The 23,989-nt window shown below is 53.0% G+C and overlaps 1 protein-coding gene across 1 annotated transcript in view; it reads left to right on the top strand.

Moving 5' to 3' along the window:
- ADARB2 (adenosine deaminase RNA specific B2 (inactive)) overlaps positions 1 to 23,989 on the top strand; it is a 414,146-nt gene that overhangs the window by 366,199 nt on the left and 23,958 nt on the right. Inside the window, exons 5-7 of the mRNA XM_047066930.1 lie at positions 10,184 to 10,352; positions 11,232 to 11,383; positions 19,328 to 19,496. Coding sequence (XP_046922886.1) covers positions 10,184 to 10,352; positions 11,232 to 11,383; positions 19,328 to 19,496 — 490 coding nt within the window. The remainder of the gene's footprint in view (positions 1 to 10,183; positions 10,353 to 11,231; positions 11,384 to 19,327; positions 19,497 to 23,989) is intronic.

Raw genomic sequence — 23,989 nt, 5'->3', positions numbered from 1 at the left:
GAGCACGTGCGACAATGATTTTCAGGCTTTGGTGTAGACGGTGAGGTCTAAACCACAAAACGCAGGATGTATTTTACTGCTGAGCCTTGTGTAGCATGACTGCTGACATGTTTACGCTGAACGCCCCTCCTTAAAATGGAGAGAAGAGAAGAGCCCTCACTCACCCAAGTCGCCACAGGCCCAGCCTGTCTCCAGAGAAGCTCACAGTGGGCCCCCCCCCCCCCGGAGAAGCCACCTGCGGAGGGGCAGCGGCTGACCTTGGCTAACCCCACACCAGACGCCTGAGTCCTTGCTTCTCGCCAGACGTGCACAAGGAGACACACAGACGGGGAGGAAGGCGGCAGTTCTGAACTCTCTCTCAAGACCGGGCGCCCCCGTCAAAGCTGTTCAAACACTTCAGCATTTTCCTCATCATGACATCACAACCTGGCAGGTAACTGCCCCCAAAGAGTTCACCGGTGGAAGAAACCACACCCTGTTTTACTTCAAGGCATTTAAACTAACCTCAACTTTATTCTAGTCTCTTAAAACTATAATATTTTTGTGACGAATGAATGATTGGAACCTGTGGGATTATAATGCAACAGCCATTCGCCTACAGCCCAGGAGGGGTGTGGTCAGGTCGATTTTTAAGGGGTCCTTGAACACACTCTGTTTATCAGCTGCTCCAAGAGTCCTCTCCTCATACAAAGAACATGTTTCACAGTCAATATAAGTCATAAAAGAACACGTGGCTTTAACGACTTCTACCAGCGGATGTCACTAGTCTGGCTGCAGATCAGAGGAACCAATACCTGTGACACTAAAGGCTAGAAATCACAGCATTTCTTTGGGATTCAACGGCCCCTGTCACAACTTTATACGATTCCCTTTCATCCTCAAAACCTTGACAGCGCTAGTTTTGTCCCCATTTGCCACAGGAGACAGCGGACAAGCTCCTGTGACCCAAGTCTGAGGTCAGTAGCAGAAACAGGGTCACCCGACTCCAAAGCTTGGGTCCCGGTGCGGGTCACATCCTGTGGCTTTATGTCCCCACCCGGCACTGCCATCCCCAGGGCAGCGCACAAAGCTTGTTCACACAGCTTACGAAATTTCCTCCTAAAGTCCACGCATCTGCAATGTTTAGAGAATACAGTCCTGCGGGATGGCTGTAAACCGAGACGCTGATGGGAGAAAAGTCTCCGTCAAAAGTGAAAATGTTTCCTTCGGTCTTACCCATGGCCCTCCCACACAAGAGGTGCCTGAGCCAACATTTTTAAATGCACTTGATTTCAAACTAACTAAAGGAAATTTAAAGGACAGAAACAGAGACTGACAATAGGAAGGAACTGATTCGAAGGAAAAGAGATAATCAGGGTCTGACCAAGTGAGGACAGAGGCGAAAGGGCAAGCGCTTGGCAGTCTGAGGCAGACACTGCAGGGTGCCGGGTGGCTCCTGCTGGGGGACACTTCCCAATGGCCTGGCCCTACATCAAGGCTGGCTGCTGTCTCCACAGGAGATTACAGAAACCCTACTGCCGGGGTCATGACACTCAGTGGGTGCAGCGCTAGGAAACAGGGAGTCAGAACTCATTTCTACACCGTAACCTTGGGCAGTCTGCACGTGGGATAAATCCATAGTTTTGATATTCATTTCTTGGATGCTGGTTGGTATATTTACCTTTATTCTCAGAAATGTAATCATTTCCCTCCAAAATCAGAGGTTGTGTTGTGAAAATTCCATTCAAGGTTTGAATGGGCTACGAACCGCTCCTTCCCAGTTAAATAAATAAAAGTACATTCCAAACGATTGCCTGAAGTTGGCGCGCCGGGGCCAGGGTGCACTGGGGAGAAGCCCACCGACTTAGAAGTTCAGTGCATCAGATGGAGACCAGCCAGAGAGCAAGCCAGCCCAGTCACCTTCCCACGACCCGGTACCGGCTTCCTAGTGGGGAGAGGTGACCGCGTCAGCTAGCGAGCAGACAGTCCAGTTCTCCCCGAAGTGACCAGGGCGACGCGAGAGGCCAGCCAGGGAGAGACATTCACTCCAGTCCTGGAACTTTTCTCGACTGTCTTCCTCTGGGACAGAGTGCTGGTGTGCCTGCTTCCACTCACAGTGAACCACACTGAATCACCATGACAGAGACCTTCCAGAGCTCAGTGTCCCCAGCTGCCCAGCTGCAGTGTCCTCTGGGACCCGGCACATGCCCACGAGGTGGGGGCCAGGGCACCACAGCAAATAGGAGCCAACTGCTGTGCTGGGCTGCAGTGATACCCTTAGTCTCTGAGCCAGGAATCTCATGTCTTGAGCCAGCATCCCTCAGGCAGTACGGGCTAACCTGCCACCTTGTACATCAGGTAGAGTCCCAGACCGTGACCAACACCCTCCCAGAGTTTCTTTACGCAAATGCAAGGAAACGCACACAAGAGGTACGGCTGTTACATCACTGCCCTGCCACTTGCTTTTTTCACGCAATGGTTTATCTTCCCTGCTGCTGGACACAGGCCCTGAGAAGGTGTGCTGTTACAAACATCACTGTGCCACATGGCTGTGTGCCCACATCGTTTTCACACACGGCTTATGAACGGGTCACATAAATTGCCAGAAACAGAACTGCTGAGTCAAAGGGTACATGCATTTGTGAGTTTGTCATTCAAATGCACTCTATCCATAAATATTCCTGCCCCTGCTCATAAGGGCAGAGGCTACCCCACAGCCTTTCCAACTGTACATTAATAAACCTTTAGATGTTGACCAACCTGATGGGTGAAAAATTACGTCTCATTGTATTTTGAACGTCATACTCTTTAAATCAGTGAGACTGGGGGCGCCTGGGTGGCGCAGTCGGTTAAGCGTCCGACTTCAGCCAGGTCACGATCTCACGGTCCGTGAGTTCGAGCCCCGCGTCAGGCTCTGGGCTGATGGCTCGGAGCCTGGAGCCTGTTTCAGATTCTGTGTCTCCCTCTCTCTCTGCCCCTCCCCCGTTCATGCTCTGTCTCTCTCTGTCCCAAAAATAAATAAACGTTGAAAAAAAAAAAAATTAAAAAAAAAAAAAATCAGTGAGACTGTTTTTCCATATATTTAGGAACACTTTTTATTTACTTTCTGTGAAATGTTTTTATATAGCCTTTCACATTATTCTATTGGGATTTTTTTCTAAAAGTTGTTTATATATTAGATACAAATTATTCGTGACACAAATTGTATTTTTCCCCAGTTTTTAATGGTCTTTTTACTGACTTTAGGATGTTTTTCTGTTGAGAATTATTTTATGCATTTGAATTTAACAATTTTTACTACTTTGAGACTTTTAATTATAATTAGAAAGGTCTTTCACCTGCCAGATTTGTGAAGAGATTATCCCATGTTTTCTTCTAGCACATTGACATCTTTTTAGATTTTTTTTAAGTAATCTCCACACCCAACATGAGGCTTGAACTCATGACCCCAAGATCAAGAGTCACACATTCTACCGACTGAACCAGCCACGCACCCCCACGTCTTCTTTTTCTTAATAACCAAAGGCCACAGTTTACATTCTTGGTGTTGTACATTCTGTGGGTTTGGACAAACGTGTAACAACATGGATCCACCATTACAGTGTCACACTGACTAGTCTCACTGCCCTAAGAACCCTCTCCATGTGTTCCGTCTCTTCACCCCACGCTCCCCCCAGCCCTGTAATCACTGATCTTTTTCTGTCTCATACTTTCGCCTCTCCTGGAGCGTCATGTAGCTGAAGTCACACAGTGTGGAGCCCTAGGAAGGAAGTTGGCATCCCTCACTTGGTAATAAGCATGCCAGTTTCCTCCATGTCTCCTCATGATTTGAGAGCTCATTTCTTTTTAGTGCCAAATACTATTCTATTGTCTGGACGGGCCGCATCACCCGAACACTGTTCCACTGTCTGGGCGGACCACATCACCTACTAACAGAGAACATCTTGGTTGCTTCCAAGTTTGGGAGATTATGAATGAAACTGCTGGAAACACCCATGTGTAGGTCTTCATTTTTTTTGCACCTAAACCTTTGATCTGCCTGGAATTGGTCCTGATGCATGGTATAAGGTGAAGATACAATTTTATTTCTCAGATGGCTCTTCAGTTACTAGATAGCACCAATGGAATAGTGGCCCTTTGCCCCGGAGGTTTGAGATGCTATCACCGTATCCTACACCAACTTCCTGCATGACTTTGGGTCAATTTCTGGACTCTGCTCTGTTCCCCTTGTGGGACTTCATGCATCAAAACCATAGCAAGTTGTTACTGAGTCCTTGTAATCTGCTTGATATCTCCCAGCTTTGTGTGCTACTATTGGTGTTCTTTCCCAGAATTTCCTGGGTTTCCTACCAGAATCAACTTGCATGGCTCAAATATAAATGACAGGACAGGGGCGCCTGGGTGGCGCAGTCGGTTAAGCGTCCAACTTCAGCCAGGTCACGATCTCGCGGTCCGTGAGTTCGAGCCCCGCGTCTGGCTCTGGGCTGATGGCTCAGAGCCTGGAGCCTGTTTCCGATTCTGTCTCCCTCTCTCTCTGCCCCTCCCCCGTTCATGCTCTGTCTCTCTCTGTCCCAAAAATAAATAAAAGTTGGAAAAAAAAAAAAAAAAAGACAGGACAAAACTATACTTTTCAACCCGATTTTCTTTGTCAGAAACAAAGCCCTAGTGCTGTTCCCGTCGGAACCATGTTAACCTCATCAATCACTTTAGAGAGGCTTCATGACGTCAGATCTTCCTGTCTGAGTATGTGGGACATCCACTTGTTCACGCTTTGTTGGTGTCTTGCGGGGGGAAGGGTAATGTTTTATTGGTTATTCGTCTTGATCATTTCTTGTTAAACTTATTCCTGTTACCTTGTTTGCTGCTGTAAACAGAGCGGTTTGTCCCTTACAGTCTCTTACCCGCTGTTGTGTGTACAGATGAAAGCTATTGATTTCTGTATATTAACTTGCACCCTATCCCCTTTCTGATTCTCTATTTCTAGCTGTATTCCAATTGGATTCTCCAGAGATTTCCACATATAAACCATAGCACGTTCAATAGCAACACTCTTACTTCTCCGTTCCAATTACTGTATCTCCAATGTCCTTCTCTTCTTGTGCTGGCTAATAACTTCAGCAAATGTTAAGTAAGGAAGTTACCATGGGCATTCTTGCGGTATTCCTGGGCTCAGTGGACACCCCTCTAGTGTTTCCCCAGCAAGCATGACGCTAGGGGAGGGTGCATGTGCATATCCCTCTCTACCATGTATGTGAATATACCTGTCTCTACGTGTGTCTACACCTCTTTCTATATATTATATATGTGTGTGTGTGCCTGTGTGTATACCTCTGCCTACATATGTCTGTGTATGTGTGTACATCTCTCTATAACATGCATTTGTGTCTACATCCAACTCTCTATAACATCGTGCATGTGTATGTATCTCTCTATATAACATATACACCTCTATAACATCTGTGTCTGTATACACATCTCTCTATAACGTGTGAGTACATCTATATCTTTATGACGTATATGTGTGTATATACCTATGTAATATATACATATACATATACATACATGTAAAATCACATTTAAAAATCCACCTATTTTTTATTGAGTTTTTACCAAAAGTAGTTGTTGGATTTTGTAGATGCCTTTTCAGTATCTGTAATTATAATCGTATTTTTGAATTGCATTTTAATTGAACCCATTTTTGCATTTCTGGAATAAACCACCCTTGTAATACTTACTGTATTGCTCTTTTCCTCCAATGCTTGGCGGTTAGAATTTTCAATACCTATAACCGAGGCTACCTGGAGTTTTCCTTCTGCACGTTCTCAGTCAGGTGGATAGATCAATAACAGGGATTTCATGATAAAAATCATTTGAAGCCTTTCCTGGTCTTCATACGCTCTGGAACACTTTAAATAGCCTTGAAATTGTGTGCTACTTAAAGTTTGGTACAATTCTCCCACAAAACTAACGGGGCTTGGTGCTTTGCGGGCAGGGGCCTCTGACCACTTCTGTTCGCTCTGTATAACTCAGTATGGTTGTGTCTTCTATGACCATGCCTCATGTTGCCCTTCAGAGTAACAGTCACCACAACAGGGGCCACAGCTCAGCACCTGTGTCCCAGAGCACATGGCCTCTGTGGCACCTACAAGTTCCAGAGTTTTCTGTCAGATCAGCTGGAGACTAAGCTCATGTGAAACCTTCTCTTTGCCTGGCTTCTTCCCTCACCCTCTCTGTTTGCATAACTGCCTTCTAAGAGCCTCCAAGAGAACTCAATGAATCACTTCCCGGGAAGCCCAGGCCTCGGCCAGCTTGTAGAGACCCCAAGCACAGAGTTCTCTCCCCTCCCCTCCCCCTGATGAGATTCTGTGTGCAGATTTTCATGATATTTATCACATAATACCTTATATTGTAGACATTTCTGTGTCTGAATCATCTCCCCAAATTCATGATAAATCCTTTGAAGAGTAGGACTGTGGCATGTGGCATGGAATGGCACACAGGAGGTGAAGAAGCAAATAGTGTGTCTCTAGGGGCACATAACTACACTGAATAAGGCAGAGCCTGGAGTCCAGAGAAGTGAGGATTAATGAAGGGTGAAGGGACAGCAGTTTCTGTTTCTACAGCTCCAACTTCCACAGAATCAAGAGAGGAGAATCAGACCGGCCCTCAAGAGAAATGGGGACAAGTCCCAAACCGTCCTCCGTTGCTAAGCTATCGGGCACATGCACAGACATCTGAAGGTGGAAAAACTAAGGAAACCATCGTAAACGTTACTTTCCATTACTCTAAATACCTGCTTTAATTAAGCTGGGATCTGCAAAGCCATTTCTCCATCAAGCTGGCTCGTCCACAACGGGCTCCACCGGATAACCACCTTTGCTAGAATGCGGCTCCCTGGCAGCTGGCCGGCCTTATCCCCTGGGACGAGGGCCTATTGATCGATGACTCTCGGGTGTCCCCCAAGCGAGTGCCAGGATGCTGCAGGCAGTGGAATGGGAGCAGCTGATCTGGGGGCTGCTTTCAAACATTTCGCCAGTCCTGGGGAAGAAACCACAGGGGGTTAATCGGATCCTATGTTCCCTCTTCTCAGAGCAGCGCAGCTGACTGTGTGACCAGAACAAAAGAAGTGAGCATCCAATTGTTTCCTGAGATGTCCACAAAGCCACATCTCACATGGAGAGGGCCAGCGAGGGCCAGCCTGGCCAGGGCACTGGGCAGTCTGGGGCCACAGAAACGGAGACGGAGGGAGGAAGGAAGGAAGGAAGGAAGGAGTAGAATGGACGGACACGCAGAAAGAAACACTGCTGCATCCCATCCATCCATCAGGCAGTCTCGCCTTAACACACAGAGGGCCCCCTGGCCCCCTCCCCCACTGCACACACACATGGAGGGCCTCCTCCCCCACTGCACACACAGAGGGCCAGCCTCCTGACCGCAGGGGGATGTGTGGTGCTCCCCCACTCCACATCTTTCCTTCTTTTTTCCTCTCCTGTTTTATTTCAAAACAAGGACCCACACTTATGGGCCAGGCGCGGGCAGATGTCATCTGGGCTTCAGAACTAAGTTCTGAGGGACTCAACAGAGCAATACCACCATCTGCTAACCTGTCGGGTATCTGCTGACCACACGCAGCACAGAATTCAGGACCCCACAAGCTGCAGGTGGGGTCCTTTTTTTTGCTTAACAGGTGCATCTGGCTTATGGTTTCCTGACACCATCTTCCCATGCGGCACCTGGAAATCAGATTTGTTACTAACTCGGGAAAACTGACTGGATTGTCCCAGGTGACCCATCCAATTACGCAGACTCTCCGGGGAGACCCTTCTTGAAATATTTTGTGGCAATTCTGACTCCTGAAGGAATTCACCATCTACATGAAGAGAAAATATGGCTACATTCGTGGACCCATAAGCCTATTAGGTCAGTGCATCGAGCAGCCGAGCTTCACTGGACCAGGAATACCCACTGTGTGACCTACTGAAGGGGAGGCACAAGCCACGTGCGTGGGGCCAGCAGCTGGCTCCCCCCGCCTCCGAGACCCCACGACGGGGGAGTGGACACCCCAGGCACGTTTGGACTGAAGGCGCAGCTTCAGTACAAGGGAGGAAGTCACAACATTTATTACTCACAGATCTCAGCAGCCTAGGTTCAGGGGGCACAGGGGACACAGGGGTATGGAGTGTGCACGGGGCATAGGGGTACTGGGGGTGCAGGGGGACCAGGGTGGGGGGTACAGAGAGAGCAGGGGGCACAGGGGGTGCAGGGGGTACAGAGGGTACAGGGAGCCGGGGGTGCAGGGGGCACAGGGCAAGGGCCTCCTCCACCCGGGGCACAGCCACAGGAGACACAGAGAGCGGGTACCAGCACCCCTTACTCACAAGGTCACTCACTTTCCTCAGCTCCACTCCCAGTGTCTATTTAAAAAGGGCCCCGGAACAGCCCGACGGGGAGCGTGGGGGGCGAATCGGGAGCGGGATCCGGCTGTGCAGTCAGGACAACAGACTCGGCCTGTGGTCTTCCAGGGCCGCCCTCAATGCAGGTGACCCACATCACTTCCGAAAACAGGAGTGTGGGGTTCGTTCTTAAGGTTTCTTTGGTTTTGTTCCCCGTTCTTGCAGAGAATGTCGTTGGGACTGTGGTCAGAAGGAGCACTGTCCTGAGACGGTTAAATCAAGGAGCCTCCACTGTGGGAATGACCCATCCGCTCCCGGCCTCAGGAGGCCCCCGCAGGCCCCTCACCTGCGCAGGGACCGGGGAGGGGGAGAGGGGGGCGGGGGGACGATGCCGGGGCCCCTGGGGACCCCCGCCAGCCCCTCACCCGCGCAGGGACGGGGGAGGGGGGACAGAGCTTCACATACACTTCCCCCCCCCCCCCCGCCCGCCACGGAGTTCCTGTCTGTGCTGCGGCTCTTTGGGAACAACAGCCTGGTGGCGCCCAAACAGGACACTCACCATTGGCACGCCGTCTGTGACCGCGGCCTCGCGCTTTGCCCTCAGGTCCCGCGGCTTCCACGTGGCTCCTGAACTGCGGGGGTGAAGCGAGGCCGCGCCGGTGGGGGATGGGGTGGCTCCCACTTCTGCGCCGGGCCGGAGAGGGGGCGGCCCCACCACACACCGCAGGTCCCCGGCCCTGAAAGGCCATTGTCACCGGGGCCTCGGGGCCCAGGGCGCCCGGCATGTGACGCAGGCACGCGCCCGCCCCGCAGGCCCCGGTCGCGGCGGCCCCACCCGGGGAGCTGGGGCGGACGGTAGCTCGGGGTCAGCGTGCGCGGGTGCGTCGTCCGCCCCGCCCCCGCCTGGCTCCAGGCGCCACCCCCCCACCCCGGCCCGTGCTCGACACGCACGCACCAGCCAATCCCAGCCCGCGCGGCGGGGCGCGCGGGGCGGGTTTCCGGGCGTCAGCGGGGGGGGGGGGGGGGGGGGGGGCCTCCGGGCGCGGCCAGGCCACGTGCTCCGGGCCCGGCCCTCGAAGCGTCGCGGCCGCCGGAGCGCCAGCGGCCCGCCAGACCTCCCGGCCGGCGTCCGTCACACCCGCCTCCGCGGGGCGCTACTCGCAAGAGTGGGGAGCCCCTCCGCGTCCGTCCGGAATCGGCAGGGGCACGCTCGGGCGCCCCCGCGGGTCTCGATTTGGGAAGTAAGGAGTTCTCGGGACGGAGCTTTCTGCGGGCCGGGTGGGCCCGAGACCCCAGGCACCTGTCGTTAAGTGCGGCCCCCGTACCCGGCCCGCGGTGTGGTGCCCGTTCATACGGGGCTTCCGGGCTGGGGCCGCCAGGGCCCCATGAGGGGAGGGCGGCCTCGCTCCTGCACGGGGGTCTGACGGGAGGGGTCTGATGGGGGATCTGACGGGGATTCTGACGGGGGGCAGGGTCTGACGGGGGGGATCTGACAGGGGGGTCTGATGGAGGTCTGACGAGGGGCGCATCTGACGGAGGTCTGACGGAGGGGGTCTGATGGGCGTCTGACGGGGGTTCTGATGGGGTCCGATGGGGGATCTGACGGGAAGGGGGGTTCTGACAGGAGTCTGACAGGGTCTGATGGGGGTTCTGACGGGGTTCTGACAGGAGACTGACGGGGGTCTGGCGGGGTTGGTCCGACGGGAGGTCCGACAGGGGGAATCTGAAGGGGGGTTCTGACGGGGGCCTGACGGATGGGGATTCTGACGGAGGGGGTCTGATGGGGGTCTGATGCCCTCTCTGCCCCCCAGGCTTGGACGTCAGGCAGGCACAGGTCATCGTCCTGTCCTCGGGCACCAAGTGCATCAGCGGCGAGCACATCAATGACCAGGGGCTGGTGGTCAATGACTGCCACGCGGAGATCGTGGCCCGGAGGGCGCTGGTCCACTTCCTGTACGCACAGCTGGAGCTTCACCTCAGGTAAGCGGCGACCCCAGGGACGGGCCTGTGTGGACAGCCGTCTGCCCACAGCACATTGTGACCCAGACGGTGCGTCCGCTGAGCGCTGGCCAGGCTGAAATGCCAGGCCTCCTTCTCCTCTGGCCTCCCTCCTGGGGCACCTGCTCGCCCACGGTGGCTGCAGCAGATGGTCTGCAAGGTGCAAGCGCCCCGCCTGCCCACACGTACAGACACGCCTGGTAACAAGGTTATCCCCCCAGTAACGGGGACTGTTCAGGCCCAAGCGGCCGCCACAAAACACCACAAACTCCCAATCACTCGCAGCTCTCACTGGACGTCCAGGATTCAAGGGGCAGCAGGTCTGGTGTCTGATGAGACGCTGCATCCTGGGTCACAGGCAGTGTCTTCTCCTGTGTCCTCCTCACGTGTGGAAGGGGCGAGGGGGCGCCCTGGGGTCTCCTTCATAAGGACACTAATCCCATCATGGGGCCCCACCTCATGGCCTCCTCCCCTCCCAGAGGCCCCACATGCTGACACTGACATCCTGGGGTGCAGGACTCCAACATATTAAGTTGGGGGACACAAACGTCCAGCCTCTAGCAAGGTGGTCGCCAAAGGGCAGTGTCTCCACACGACTACAGCACCCCACAGACCCAGCCACAGGCATCTGGAGTGGTGCCCTCTTGAGGCCGGACACATGGCTGGGGGCACAGAACAGAACTGCTGTCACTGGGTCCCCCTTCCCCATTTCACTGCCACCTGCTCTAGACGCAGTAGGCAGAGGGCAACGAGAAAGACACGGGGAAATAAGACACAAAATAAGATGCAAAGGCATCGGCCCAATGGGCGCCTTTCCTGTTGGTTCATAATGAGTGACGAGGACCCTCTCTCTGACCCTAGCAAGCGGCGGGAGGACTCAGAGCACTCGATATTCGAACGGTCCAAGGACGGCGGCTACCGGCTGCGGGACAACGTGCTGTTCCATCTCTACGTGAGCACGTCCCCCTGTGGAGATGCCAGGCTGCACTCACCCTACGAGATCACGGCCGACCGTAAGACACAGCCCCCTCCCCTCCGCCAGCCCCCGGGCCAGGCTTTCTGCGCTGAGCATGCTCACTCGTGTGGCCTGGCTGCCCCCTTAGCCTCCAAACCCTCGTGTGAATCGCCCACATCACTGAGAGCAGGGTGACTTGAAAAGCTAAAATTAGCTATTTAATTCCTATGGTTCTCTGCCTCATTTCAGTTGATCAGCGGCCCCTGCCCCGCTCTGCACAAGAGAGGGGAGGAGATGGGGAGAGAATTACGCAGAGAAAGAGCAGGTCCAGGTGGCTTTGCTCACCTGTGTTTGCAGCTTTGCAGAGAATAACGCTGAGCGTGTTTATTTATGTGTAACTAAGCCAGCAGTGGGTGTCGCCCCGGGTAGCAAACCCGGGTGTGAGCGCTGGGCAGGACCTGCCCTCTTCAGCGTTTGGTCAGAGCAGATGTGGACAGATGGGGTCCACCCAACAGAGGGGACGCTGTGTTCTGGAGTGCGGGGACACAGCCGGCCTCTCCTGTGTGGGTCTGATGACCTCTCCTGATGTGGGTCAGCATCTCGGGAAGAGTGTTCAGCTGCTCCAGAGTGCCAGTAAATTCTCTTCCTGATATTATTCGTGCGTGCAACATGTACCGTGCGTGCATGCACCCCCACACATGCACACACTGCACATGCACACACAGACCCCTCCCAAAAGCAGCACCAGGCAGACGGTCTGAGGCAGGCAGTGAAATTAGACACATATATTATGAGGTATCTGGTCCCAGTAAAGACGCTGACTCATCCCGGGAAATCTTCAGTTGAGGTGCAGCAGACGAGACATGCGTAGGGAAGGTTTATTTTTGGCATCTGATTTCCCCCACGGAAGGCTGCGTTTGTGTTCTAATTGCCAGTGGAAGGACAGAGAAGCACTTTCTGAATGCCCAGGCTTTGCTGAGATAAAGCAGGTGCAGAGGAAGAACACTTTTGAGAAACCCTACGTGTACTGAACTTAACCTAGTTCTCTAACACGGATTGCAGCCTGTCCAGAAAGATCCATTCCCCTTTCCTCCAGATTTGCTCGAAGACCCTCACTCTCCCCTGTGGAGAGTGGTCGGGGAGATCCCCATAGTGTGGCTCTGAGTAAGTGTCACCCCTCTCTTCCCCCATGGTTGCTGGAACCCAACAGCACAGCTGGGGTGGATTAGAAACAACAGGCATTGGCTGCCCACAATCTGGGGACGGGGGGTGCAGGACCCAGTGTCTGGGGGAGCCGCTGTATCCTCATGTGGGTGGGGAGGTACGGGGGCTGTGCGGGGGCTCCCTCCCAAGGGCAGTGATCACATCAGGGGGGCCCTCATGGCCTCATCACCCCCAGAGTTCCCTCCTCTTGACTCCATCCCCTTGGGGCTGGGGCTTCAACACAAGAGTTGGTCCAAGTTGTGTGTCCAACACAAACGTCCAGCCCAGAGCCACACCCTATGGAAAGCAAATGCAACTGAGAGTCAGGATAAGGGAGCTCCCTAAATATAGGGGCCTTTCGGGGAGCTTCCCCGGGAGCTGGCAGGTGACAGCAGGCGCCCCCCCCAAGGGTAGAACAGGGACCCTTCACTGTCACATATCCCAGAGAAAGGAGGAGAAACAACATGGAACAGATTCATTTTTCCTGGAGGGTTCATCAAGCTGGATCTCCAGGAGACCGGCTTCCTGTATAAAACTGTGAACTGTACTCCATTAGACAGCTGCTTAGAACTGTCTTTCCATTTGCTCCCGAAAGTCTGGCATCATGAAGACCCAGGAGCCCTGAGGTCTGGGAGGAGAGGTCTGGCAGAATGTTCAGGGCCGGCCCTAATTTACCTAATTTACCCACTTCCTCCTGAGGCCGGCATGGCCAAGTGGGGACAGCCTGAGACCCACTGTGTCCCCCTGCCTCTCTGCGCCCAGCACCCACCACAGCCTCCCCGCTCCCCCCCACCCCCGCCCCGGTTCCAACTTGCAAAGCCAGTGGTTCAGAAAAACAAACAAATACATCCTCAGATGCACCCTGGGGCTCACTTCCTGACACAGATGTCTTTTATTTCTTGGTGCTTTTAGAAGTGGCAGGTGCTGCTAGGAAGAAAATAGAGCATCTTCCTCACATTTTTACCGCAGATATGCCAGGCAGGAACGAGCTGCTGCTGGGGCTTATTTAAAAAAAATTTTTTAACGCTTATTTATTTGTGAGAGAGAGAGCACGAGTGGGGCAGGGGCAGAGAGAGAGGGAGACACAGAATCTAAAGCAGGCTCTAGGCTCTGAGCTGTCAGCACAGAGCTCGATGCAGGGCTCAAACTCATGAACCGTGAGATCATGACCTGAGCCGAAGTTGGACACTCAACCACCTAAGCCACCTAGGTGCAGGGGTTATTTAGACCGCAGCCTCTGGCACTTCCTCCCCAGGACCACCGAGGAGGGGCTCTCGGCAAGTCTGGATTCCTACTCCCAGCCAGAGCACACATCACCTCCCTGCACTCTCAGCAAAGCCAACACTGGCTCCTGCCAACCCCGCATGGAAGGGCTTCCCAGGGAACCTGCAGCCATCGCCCAGTGCAGGCCTTTGCTCCAGAAGGAGGGCGCACAGGGGAGATGTGGGCAACTGGGTCTCTGCTCTCAGGGGCTCTTGCCAGGGAGCCAGTGGGGACAAGTCCCTGCAGGATGTGCAGGCCTGTGGGGCCATCCACTCCCAGAAGTCAGCGCCTCTACCTCCAACAGGTAACCCTGGAGAATCCAGCCCAGCTCCATGTTCCTAAACGGAGCTCTGGAATCACAGCCCCAAAGGTGCATGGACACAGATGTGCCGGGTCCACCCGTGCCCAGGAGCCCCAGCGCTGGAGCTGAGACCTCCCCAGGCCCTCCGCACCTTCCCCGCCTGCTGCCCACCACATCCCCGCATTTGTCCTCAGCCTCCTCTGCTCGGCAGGAAGCGACAGTGCTCCGGGCTCTCCTCCCCCACACACACGCACAAGACACGTGCGCACACACAGGGACACCCATGTGAACACACACATCTCGACAGGAGCTGTAATCACACCTGAATCACATACTGAGTCTAAGAGAAAGTTCTGGACACAGCTGCTGACATCATTCCCCTTCGACTAAAGAGTGCAGTGTGGCAAGGAAGTTCTGTAGAGAGGTCTGGACAGCCAGTAAGCCAGTGTCACATGCCGCAAGGCCCGGCAGAGAACCGAATCTGACCTGGTGTTTCCAAGAGCAAGTGCCACAGAGCGATGGTGGCCATCCACCCACGATGCCTGGCCCTGTTGTCTCAGGGGCTCTAATGGGTCCATGACTCCCTGACCCCGAAGTCCCTAAGGCCCTGTCTCAGACAACACTGAGCCCTGTGCTGTGAAGCAGCCTCACCTCCCTCAGACGCCTGCAGCTCAAAAAATTCTAAATTCCCCAGTTTTATTTTTTTCCTCAAAAATATTCATCTAGATAGATCGTAATTCTTCCTTCCTGGAGTCTTTAAAAGTGAAATCAAAACCAATCGGTCTGAAATGTTTGCAAGGTGTGTTGCCTGCCAGCAGACGAGCTGTTTCCAAACCCGGCTTCTCTATCGGGATCACCTGGGGAGTCTCACAAATGTGGCTTCCTGCCGCCACTCTTCCTAAGATTCTGGTGTATTCAGGGTAGAGTGGGGAACTTTTAAAACCTCCCCAGTGTTCTGAGAATCTGACGTGTTTCCAGCAACAGGACTCAAAATCCCCTAGCGGCCTCCTGCCCAGATTGGGTCTGCATGCAAAAGGGGTCTCCCAGAGTCTCTGCAGGGGCCAGGCTGGCGTGGAGGGCAGGTGGACAAGGCTCTTACCAGTAGGGATGAGCCTATGCTATGACGGTCATTGGTCTTGGCGACCCAGAGCAACTCCATTCATTCCCCAAGGCCAGAGCCACAAGGGTGATGTCATGTCCTGAATGGCTGTGGGCAGAGCCGGGCTGGCCCCAGCTGGCTGTGAGGGGAGCCTCCATAGACAAGATCCAGGGCCCTTCACTGCGGCTGAGCAAGCACCATCCTCCTGACTCACCAACATCATTAATGCAAATGCCTTTCACGGTGCATCTTTTAAATAACCTGGGAAACTCAGTTCTTACTGCCATTTTCCAAGATTTAACCATGTAAATTCTCCCCTCCATCTTCCCCCAAATGCTGTGACAAAGGGCATGACTGCATCATATCTCACGAGCACGTACTAAATGCCAGTATGTTCTAAGCCTGCTCCATTGGTTGTACCTAGGGGAGTTCAAGAGATTAGACCAAAATCACATACAAAGTCTGGAAGTCTAAAGCACATTCCTGAAAGCCCTATCTTCAGGTTTCTGCCCACTGAGTCACAGACGTGTGCAACATATGACAATATCGGTGCACCATAGAAAAAACACATTCAGATGACCTCATAACTGACCACCATCACGATCACCGCTGTGTCACATAAGACAAAGGACACCCACATGACTACACGATGGATGATGCAGACACTATTATAGTAAATACTGGATCTCACCGTAGGTGTACCTTCTGGGATACATACACCTTTTAAAGATGATTTAGAAACTAAAAGTTTATCTGTTGCTTAGAAATACTGTCTTCCATTCCTACTCCTTTCTCCCCCATTTCTGGCTCTCTTTCTGCCAACGGCGTTGCAGCAGCCATGTCTCGCTCTTTAGACACAGCTGTGCTCCCTAGGTGGGCTCCTTCAATTGCCATTGATCTCTGCTTTCTTTCCAGTCTCTCCTAAAAATTAAACATTCACTTGAAAACCCTGTAAAGCATATGACAATCCTTACTTTATCTTGACATCCATCTTCACAGGTAAGGGCTCGAGATTGATAAATGCCATAATGAAGAGTCTGAGGACTTAGAGTACTAGCAGCAGATTAGAATATTCCTATAGATTTGGGGGTATCTGCATGCACAAGGCAGGCACACACTGCACACCCCCAGGGTCTCCCGGGTGCACTACGCCACAGCCCATGCAGATCCAGTCCATGCAGCCTCTGGCTGTACTGCTGTTTTGTTCTGCTTCAAGTGCCAACTTTAGCTCTCTCTCCCCGCTCACAATAAGGCAAGAAAGAACTGGAGGAAGTGGGCTCACCAACACTCAGAGCACCCCCCGCCCCCAGGATGGATCACGCTCATCAGGGAGCATGCTGGGGAAGGCAGCCCGAGACACAGCACTTCCAAAAATAAACACTTTTCAGGAGTGCCTCATGCACCTGGCTCTTCAGGCAAAATTAATCCACCTGAGAACTTTGAGTTAACTCCTACAAACCAATTGTTGACTGAAGCCAGGACTCCCTGTTGTCAGGGCATTAACAGACCATAAAGTCTACTGCACGGAAAGTCAGTTGTGCAGAAGCAGAGGGTAAGAATTTAGAAAAGCCTGATATTGTAATATATCAGGCAACTTCCAAAGTCTGAAAAATTACACAACAGTTGGAGCATCGAGAGAATGACAAGGACACTATAATTAATACAAAGAGAGGGGCAGAAAGTACCATATTCCCTGAGAAAATATCCCCATCATAGGGGGATATGACAAGCTCTATGACACTGTGATAAACTGTGGGAACTGAGGTGTATTGGTCCTCCACTCTCCCAGTGCTGCCTGCCACAGGAAGTCGATGAGATAAGTAAGACCCCACCTGGGCAGTGTAAAGAGTCAGGTCAAAGCAAATGTTTGCTCGAGCGTCTTGAGTCATATGAATAATTTGATGTTCATTTTACCATCGTCACCATTACTGTCATCATCTCTGTCATTATATCATCTTCTACATCATCGTCATCATCATGTCTCCTCATCACCATTACCATTGTCACCATCACCCTCATAATCACCACCATTGTCATCATCACCATCATCGACATCACCATCCTGACCACCATTATAATCACCATCATCACCATCATCATCATCACCACCATTATCCTCACATCCATCATCACCACGATCATCACCATTACCATCATCACCATCGTCATCATCACCGCTGTCACCATCACCATCACTATCATCACCATCATCCTCATCTCCATCATCACTATCACCATCATCACCACCATCACCATCATCACCACCGTTGTCATCATCGCCATCATCACTACCATCACCATCAACACCACCATCATCACCACTGTCACCATCACCCTCATCACCACCACCATCACCCTCATCTCCATCATCACTATCACCATCATCACCACCATCATCATCACCACCATTGTCATCATCACCATCATCACTACCATCACCATCATCACCACTCACCATCACCACCACCATCATCACCATCTCCATCATCACTATCACCATCATCATCACCATTACCATCATCACCATCATCACCATTACCATCATTACCATATCCATCATCACCATCACCATCATCATCATCATCATGACCACCAGCATCACCATTACCATCATCATCATCACCATCACTGTCATGATGATCATCACTATCACCACCAGAGTCATTGTCATCATCTGATTTCCTAGTGCCATTGAAAGCAACAGAGATTTGTACCCTCATTGTCATCATTGTGGGGCATCCCTGGCTTGCATACCCAGGGCTCAGTCTCTCATCTTGGTTCTTCCTTCTGTGGATGACTTACAGATCAGTCAAAATTGGATCTCATCAAGTACCTCATTGGTGAGGATCAAAAAGCAATCTGAAACCTCTTAAAAGTTTACTTTCTTCAAGGAGTACAGCAATCTTTCTCCCTAAGACATGGGCTTGAGGTACAATGGAAATGTAGTCAAAGAACTTCAGTTCCTACAAACAATGATAAAATAGACTGGAAATTACTTTGAGATCTATAAAAGAAGGTGCCTATATAAATCCACATATTTTTTATTATTTTATGCCTTCAGTATGATAAATAAGAGAGAAATCCTATTTCCAGGACTTCAAAACTTAAATAGAACATTTTTAAAGGAAGTATCTTTAGTATCCATGCATGTCGCCATATGTATGTAAATGCTGGAATAACTGTGCTATATATCATTTGTATGCAAAGCAGTTAACCATTTCCATATCCCAATATAATCCAGACTTAATGTGCAGAACTTTTTTAGAGAAAGACAAGATAAAAACAATCTTCACCTTGTTCATGCTAGTTCTCCAAATAACCATGGACTATGGGGTGTGGCGTAGGTGTGTGTGCCTCTATATATGTGTGTGTGTGTGTGTGTGTATGGAGGGGGCTCCAGAAAGGAAAGGAGAATATGAAATGGAGGCATGAGGGACCCACAGGAACCAATCATAGGCTCCATCTCGTCCTCATAGAGACCCTGGGTGACAATGGACACCCTGTTGTACTGTCCATGCCCTATCTCATCCACCCCCATAGCCCAGGAGGCAGGCATCATGATTCGCCCTAGTTTAAGATGCAGTAATTATGTCACAGTGGTCATGAGTAACGTTCCCAAGGTTAAGGAGCTAGGAAACGTAGGGCCTACAGAACACAGCCCTCAGGCCAGATCCCACCCACTTCCTTTCTGTATGGCCCGTGAATGAAGCATGGTTTTCACATTTTTAGATGGCTGAGAAAGGTGAAAAGAGTAATATCTCACAACAAATGAAAGTTATATGGAACTCAAATTTCAGCATCCATAAAGTGGAATGCAGCCACACTCATTCACTGACCTGTCTATGCTGTGGCAGCACAGTGAGTGGCTGGACAGAGGCCAAAAGGCCACGGAGCCTCTGATATTTACTGTCTGGCCCATTATACAAAGTCGGCTGACCTGGTCTAGAGGTGGCACTCTGGAGCCCAGCTCTGCACCAGTCACTGCCCCCCCTCCACTGGGACACTTATCTGTGCTTCCCCAGACTAGCAGGTGTCCACGGCACGGGGGCCCCCCTCCTCCCACACCACTCCGGGTGGGGATTCACCCTCTGCACAAACAGGGTCCCAGCCTCTCACAGCTGCCTCTTACCTCCTAGTCAACAGCAGTAAGCACATCGTCAGGAAGCTCCGTGGACATCTACGCACCAAGATCGAGTCTGGGGAAGGGACCGTCCCCGTCCGGGGCCCCAGCACCGTACAGACATGGGATGGCGTCCTGCTGGGTGAGCAACTGGTCACCATGTCCTGCACAGACAAGATTGCCAGGTAACGGCCCCCTTGCTCACCTCCGCCCAGGTGGCTGCGGCCTGGCGAGGTCTGAGTGAGGGTGCAACAGGGAAGGTGTCCTGGGGGAGCAGGAAGCCTTATCCCTCTGCCTCTCTCACAGGCCACACTCTCAGCTGCATGTGCGTGCCCAAGCAAGGGCCTGGTTGCTGCAGGCTGCGGCCAGCAGGCACTCTCACAGAAACACGGGCTCAGGGCAGCATCACAGTGGTCCAGCTCCACCAGGCTGGCTCACGGGGCCATCGAGAAGCAGACAGAGCTTTCCAGGCCCACCTTTGCTGAGCACGGCCCTGGGAGCCACTCCCCACCCAAGTAGCCAGCCCACCTCACAGACCCCACAGCTCTCCAGAAAGCTGGGCCTTCTTGCCTCCAGCATGTGGGCCCTGCCATCAGATCTCCCTAAAGTGTGACAGACCTTCCAGAAAACGTGTCCACCCGTGATGCCAGCTGGGTGGGAGTTCCCCCTCTGTGCCAGGAAAGAGTCTCTTTTTAGATGGAACATCAATAGTCCCCCCTTGAAGGCTCTCGGCAGGGAGCCAGCAGGAGGAAGAGGGATTTACAAAGGGCATGCAGGTGCCCCTCAAAGGAACCTTGTCCTCAGGGAGAGCCCTCTTGCTCACGACCCCACCACCCTCTTCCTGTGCTCCCAGATGCCATCCCCACAGAGGAGCGTTCCTGTCACTTGGGTTTGGAAACCATCCCAGAGCACCTGGGGATGGCAGGGAGGGAACACTGCAGCAAGAGTTTGCCCCAAGACAGCCGTAAACTGTTCCAGAGCCACCCTGATGGTGACAGTAACAATGAGGTTATTGTTAAGAGTGCATCAAAACATCTCTTGGACACTTGGTTACGCTCATTAATCTGTAATCTGTAAACTAAGTAAAAATAGTGAGTTCTATGTAGATGGGATCTTGGGGCGAGCCCCACCCCACCCAGCCACATTGCTGTCCCCAAGGTCCTTGGCCTGGAAAGCCCTCGGGTCGGAACTCACCAGAGACAGGAGAGCAAGGTTAAGGGGTGGGGGTGATGTGGAGGCCCAAGGGAAGCCAGACCAGGTGCAAGCAATGGAGGACCACACCTAGAATGTGCCGCCACCACGGGGGGACCTGGAGGCAAGATGAGGGTGGCAGGGTGTCCCCACAGGGCCCAGGGAAGGTGCACCCTCCCAGGTATGGTTCCCGGGAGGTGGACACCAGTGAGGCAGGACTGTCTGCCCATCGGTCGATCAGACGACACCTAGCACAGGGCTGGGCATGCCCACTGCTCTGCAGGTGTTTGCTGACTGGCCAGACGCCTGCTTTACCAGGAGATGCGGTGTGTCTCCTGGGAGGCCAAGAGAGGAGCTGTTGGGTGAGGCAAGAGCAAGGACAGGGCAGAGCGAGGGGAGGCCACTGTCTGTGGGCCGGGGACCCAGGCCTGCCCCAGGCCACTGCAGGCCCTGCACATGGCGCCCCTGCCTCCTCAGACTTCTCAGGCTGAGTGGCAAAGCCAAATTCTCCTCGGGAATTACCAAATAGCTACAGGAAAAGTAGGGCCATTTACCTACCTCCCTGGCTGTAACTGTCAGGGCCAGCAGAGGCGACAGGACAGCCTAATGACAATAAATCAAAGCACTGATTTCTGCATCAAACGAACAGCCCAGACTCGTCAAGCAGCTCATCTTCCAGAAGAAAATGTATTCCTCCTTTGTAATAATCTCATCTATTCAAGAAGCAGGAAAAAAGGGGCAATTTTCACTCAACGGAAATCTTCTGGGTGCCTGAAGATCACATTGGGCTTCTAAATTAACTCTCTGGCTCCCTGGAAGGATGAAGTGAATTAACACTGCAGAAGTGTGATTTCATTGTCTTTGGGACCTTAAACGTCAACCGGCAGCAAATCAAACCCGGGATACAGAACGCACAGCAGGGCCGTTGTTCACAGGTGTGTCCACGGCGATGCACCTGCTCCGAAGCCAGGCTCCACTTTTTTTAATAACATCTGGAAAAACAAAAGCCCACTTGCATCCCCGCAGGGGGGTCACACGGTACCCTGGGTACACGTGTGGAAACACTGACCATCACAGCTCTGGGCAGCCTGGAAGGTCAGCTGTCTCTCCCTGAGCTGAGCCAGGAACTAATGGACAGAGCCAGGTGGACCCCAGCCCCGCAGGCAGTCCCTCTCCGTGCACTGAGCTCAGGTCCCTACATCTAGTAGCAGGGCCACTGAGGGGCACACAGAGCCCTCCCCTCACTCATTCATCTCTCCAAGCCCTCACCCACCTTCCTACTGCCCCCCAGCCCCATTTTCTCTTCCTCTCTGCCTCCCCCTGTGTCTGTGTCTCCGTGTCTGTCTCTGCCGCCCCCCCAAAAAATGCAGGAACTGCTTGCTTCTGCGTGGAAGGGCCAAGCTCAGGGCCCCTCTCTCCACAGTGAGGTGCAGGTGTGGCTCTTGCTAGACAGTACTTGCTGGCGCCCCTGCACACTGGGCCAAGGATGGCGGCGATGATGAAGGAAGATCATGCACTGTGGTGCACCAGTGTCTGCATGGCCCCGCACACAAGTCGAGGGTGTCAGCACCAATGCGTGAGTTATGTCGGCGCATGCGGCAGGGTTTGAACGGGAGCACACGTTGGCATGTGACTCAAGACCACAAGCGTCTGCAACACACGTGACTTATGCAGAGGCTTCACAAAGGGACCACCCGGTGATGTACATGTGCGTCTGTTTTCTGTCCTGTACAGAAACGAAATCACGCCTAGGGCTTCAGTAACGTTCCAAATAAGGACTCTTCCTACAGAAACACAGAGAAAGTGTTCCAACTCGGAGAGCTGATGCTGCCATCCTGGCACAGTTGAGGTTCTACATGGAGAGTGTGGGTATGAGCTCGGAGATGTGCAAGTCACGTCCGCCTTTCAGGAGCCTATGGCTGGGGGAGGACCCACCTGGCTCTCAAATCTGTAAGCGCAACACGCCACACGCTGGGCAGGGCCTCCAGGGCCTCCAGGGCCAACGTGGCTGATGAGCTGATGGTTTTCAGGCAACTTTGAACACCGACTGTCAGACTTAGCTGTTAATACGAGTCAGATAACAGCGACTCACAGCTAAATAAGTTATATCAAAAATAAAGGCAGGAAACACTCAAAACTCACCGCCTCCTAATTATTTACTGTTATTTGTGCCCTTTCCACACCCATTGTGTCTGTATCTCGGAGGTCCACAAAATGTCAGCTCCTGCACACCTTGTCCCAAATCTGTGCTCACTGGCCTCACACCAGCCCCATGAAATTGGCCACAGGGATGGTACTTACACCATGGAAATTGGCAAAGGTTACAAATCAGTGCCTTTTCCTTTCTGGAGAGCCGGCTGTTAGCAGCACACCAGTGACATCAGAGTCATGCAGGACCTTACCAAGTTATGGACACTAGAAATGACACGTGTGTCCTCTCACTTGGGAGGACGTGAACACATCAGGACAGGAATCAAAACAGGCGTGTGTGTGCAGGCGGGAGACACAGGCCTGTCCCATCCCGTCTGGGACCCCAGTCCCAATGCTGCCCCTCATCACTCCTCTGGGGGCCAGAGCCTGCCTCCCTGGTGCCCCCTCTCATCCTCCCTCTGCTTCCCTAGCCCCGTCTCCCTCTCATTCATTCCCACATCTGCTGGCCTGACCCTGGCTGCACTGTCGTCACACAGCTCATCCTTCTCACCACGCAAACAAACCCCCCACCAGTGCGGACACACTGCCTTCCTAACACAGGCATCCTGGGAGAACCGTCCACAATCAGCCCCAGCCGGAGGCATCTGGCTTCAGTCTGCACCACGTGGGCAAGGTCGTCCCCACGGAGGCTGACAAGGGCACCACCCTCCCGTCCCTCATGTCACTAGTGGGTCCCATGGGGCTGCCTGCTCTTCCTACCCTGGTCCACCCACCCCTTGAGCACTACATCACATTCACACTTGCAAGAGAAACAGAGAAGTGGACAGGTATAGGAGAAAGGGTGACGGAGGCAGTCCTGGCGTCTGAACCCCAGAGCCTGCGTGTGGGACGTTGTGAGGCAGACAGACCGGAAACAGACGACCGGGCCAGCAGGGGTTGCTGAGGACAGTCATCAGTGAACATGTGGAAGCTCCTGGCTGTTGCTGCGGGAGAACAGCAGGAAAGACAGAGCCGTCTCGGACTTTCCAGCCACTCCCCCATCTGATGAGGCGCCAAACCCTGAAGTTCTGTGCCTTCACGCAGCACAAACAGGTGCCTCCCATTGGCGGTCGGGAAATACCGCACCAACGTGACCTGTCTATGCCCAGAGCAGCCACAACGTCCAACGTGAAAAGTGTGGCTCGGGGGGCCCAATGGGAACCAGAAGCTAAGGGCCTACTTCCTTCCAATGGCCCAGACGGCCTGTCAAATGCAGGGGTCCAGCCTCCGCTGACCCCTCACGCTGCCCACCGGCTGCCAACGCTAACAGTTATTTGTGCTGCCCAGAGACTGTCAG

The sequence above is a fragment of the Lynx rufus genome, unplaced genomic scaffold (assembly GCF_022079265.1).
Source record: "Lynx rufus isolate CCGP_SWC_20201006 ecotype Redwood Valley unplaced genomic scaffold, mLynRuf1.p SCAF_7, whole genome shotgun sequence".
In the NCBI taxonomy this organism is placed as follows: Eukaryota; Metazoa; Chordata; class Mammalia; order Carnivora; family Felidae; genus Lynx; species Lynx rufus.
The sequence above is the reverse complement of the archived record's forward strand: the minus strand, read 5'-3'. Positions and strand labels throughout refer to the sequence as shown.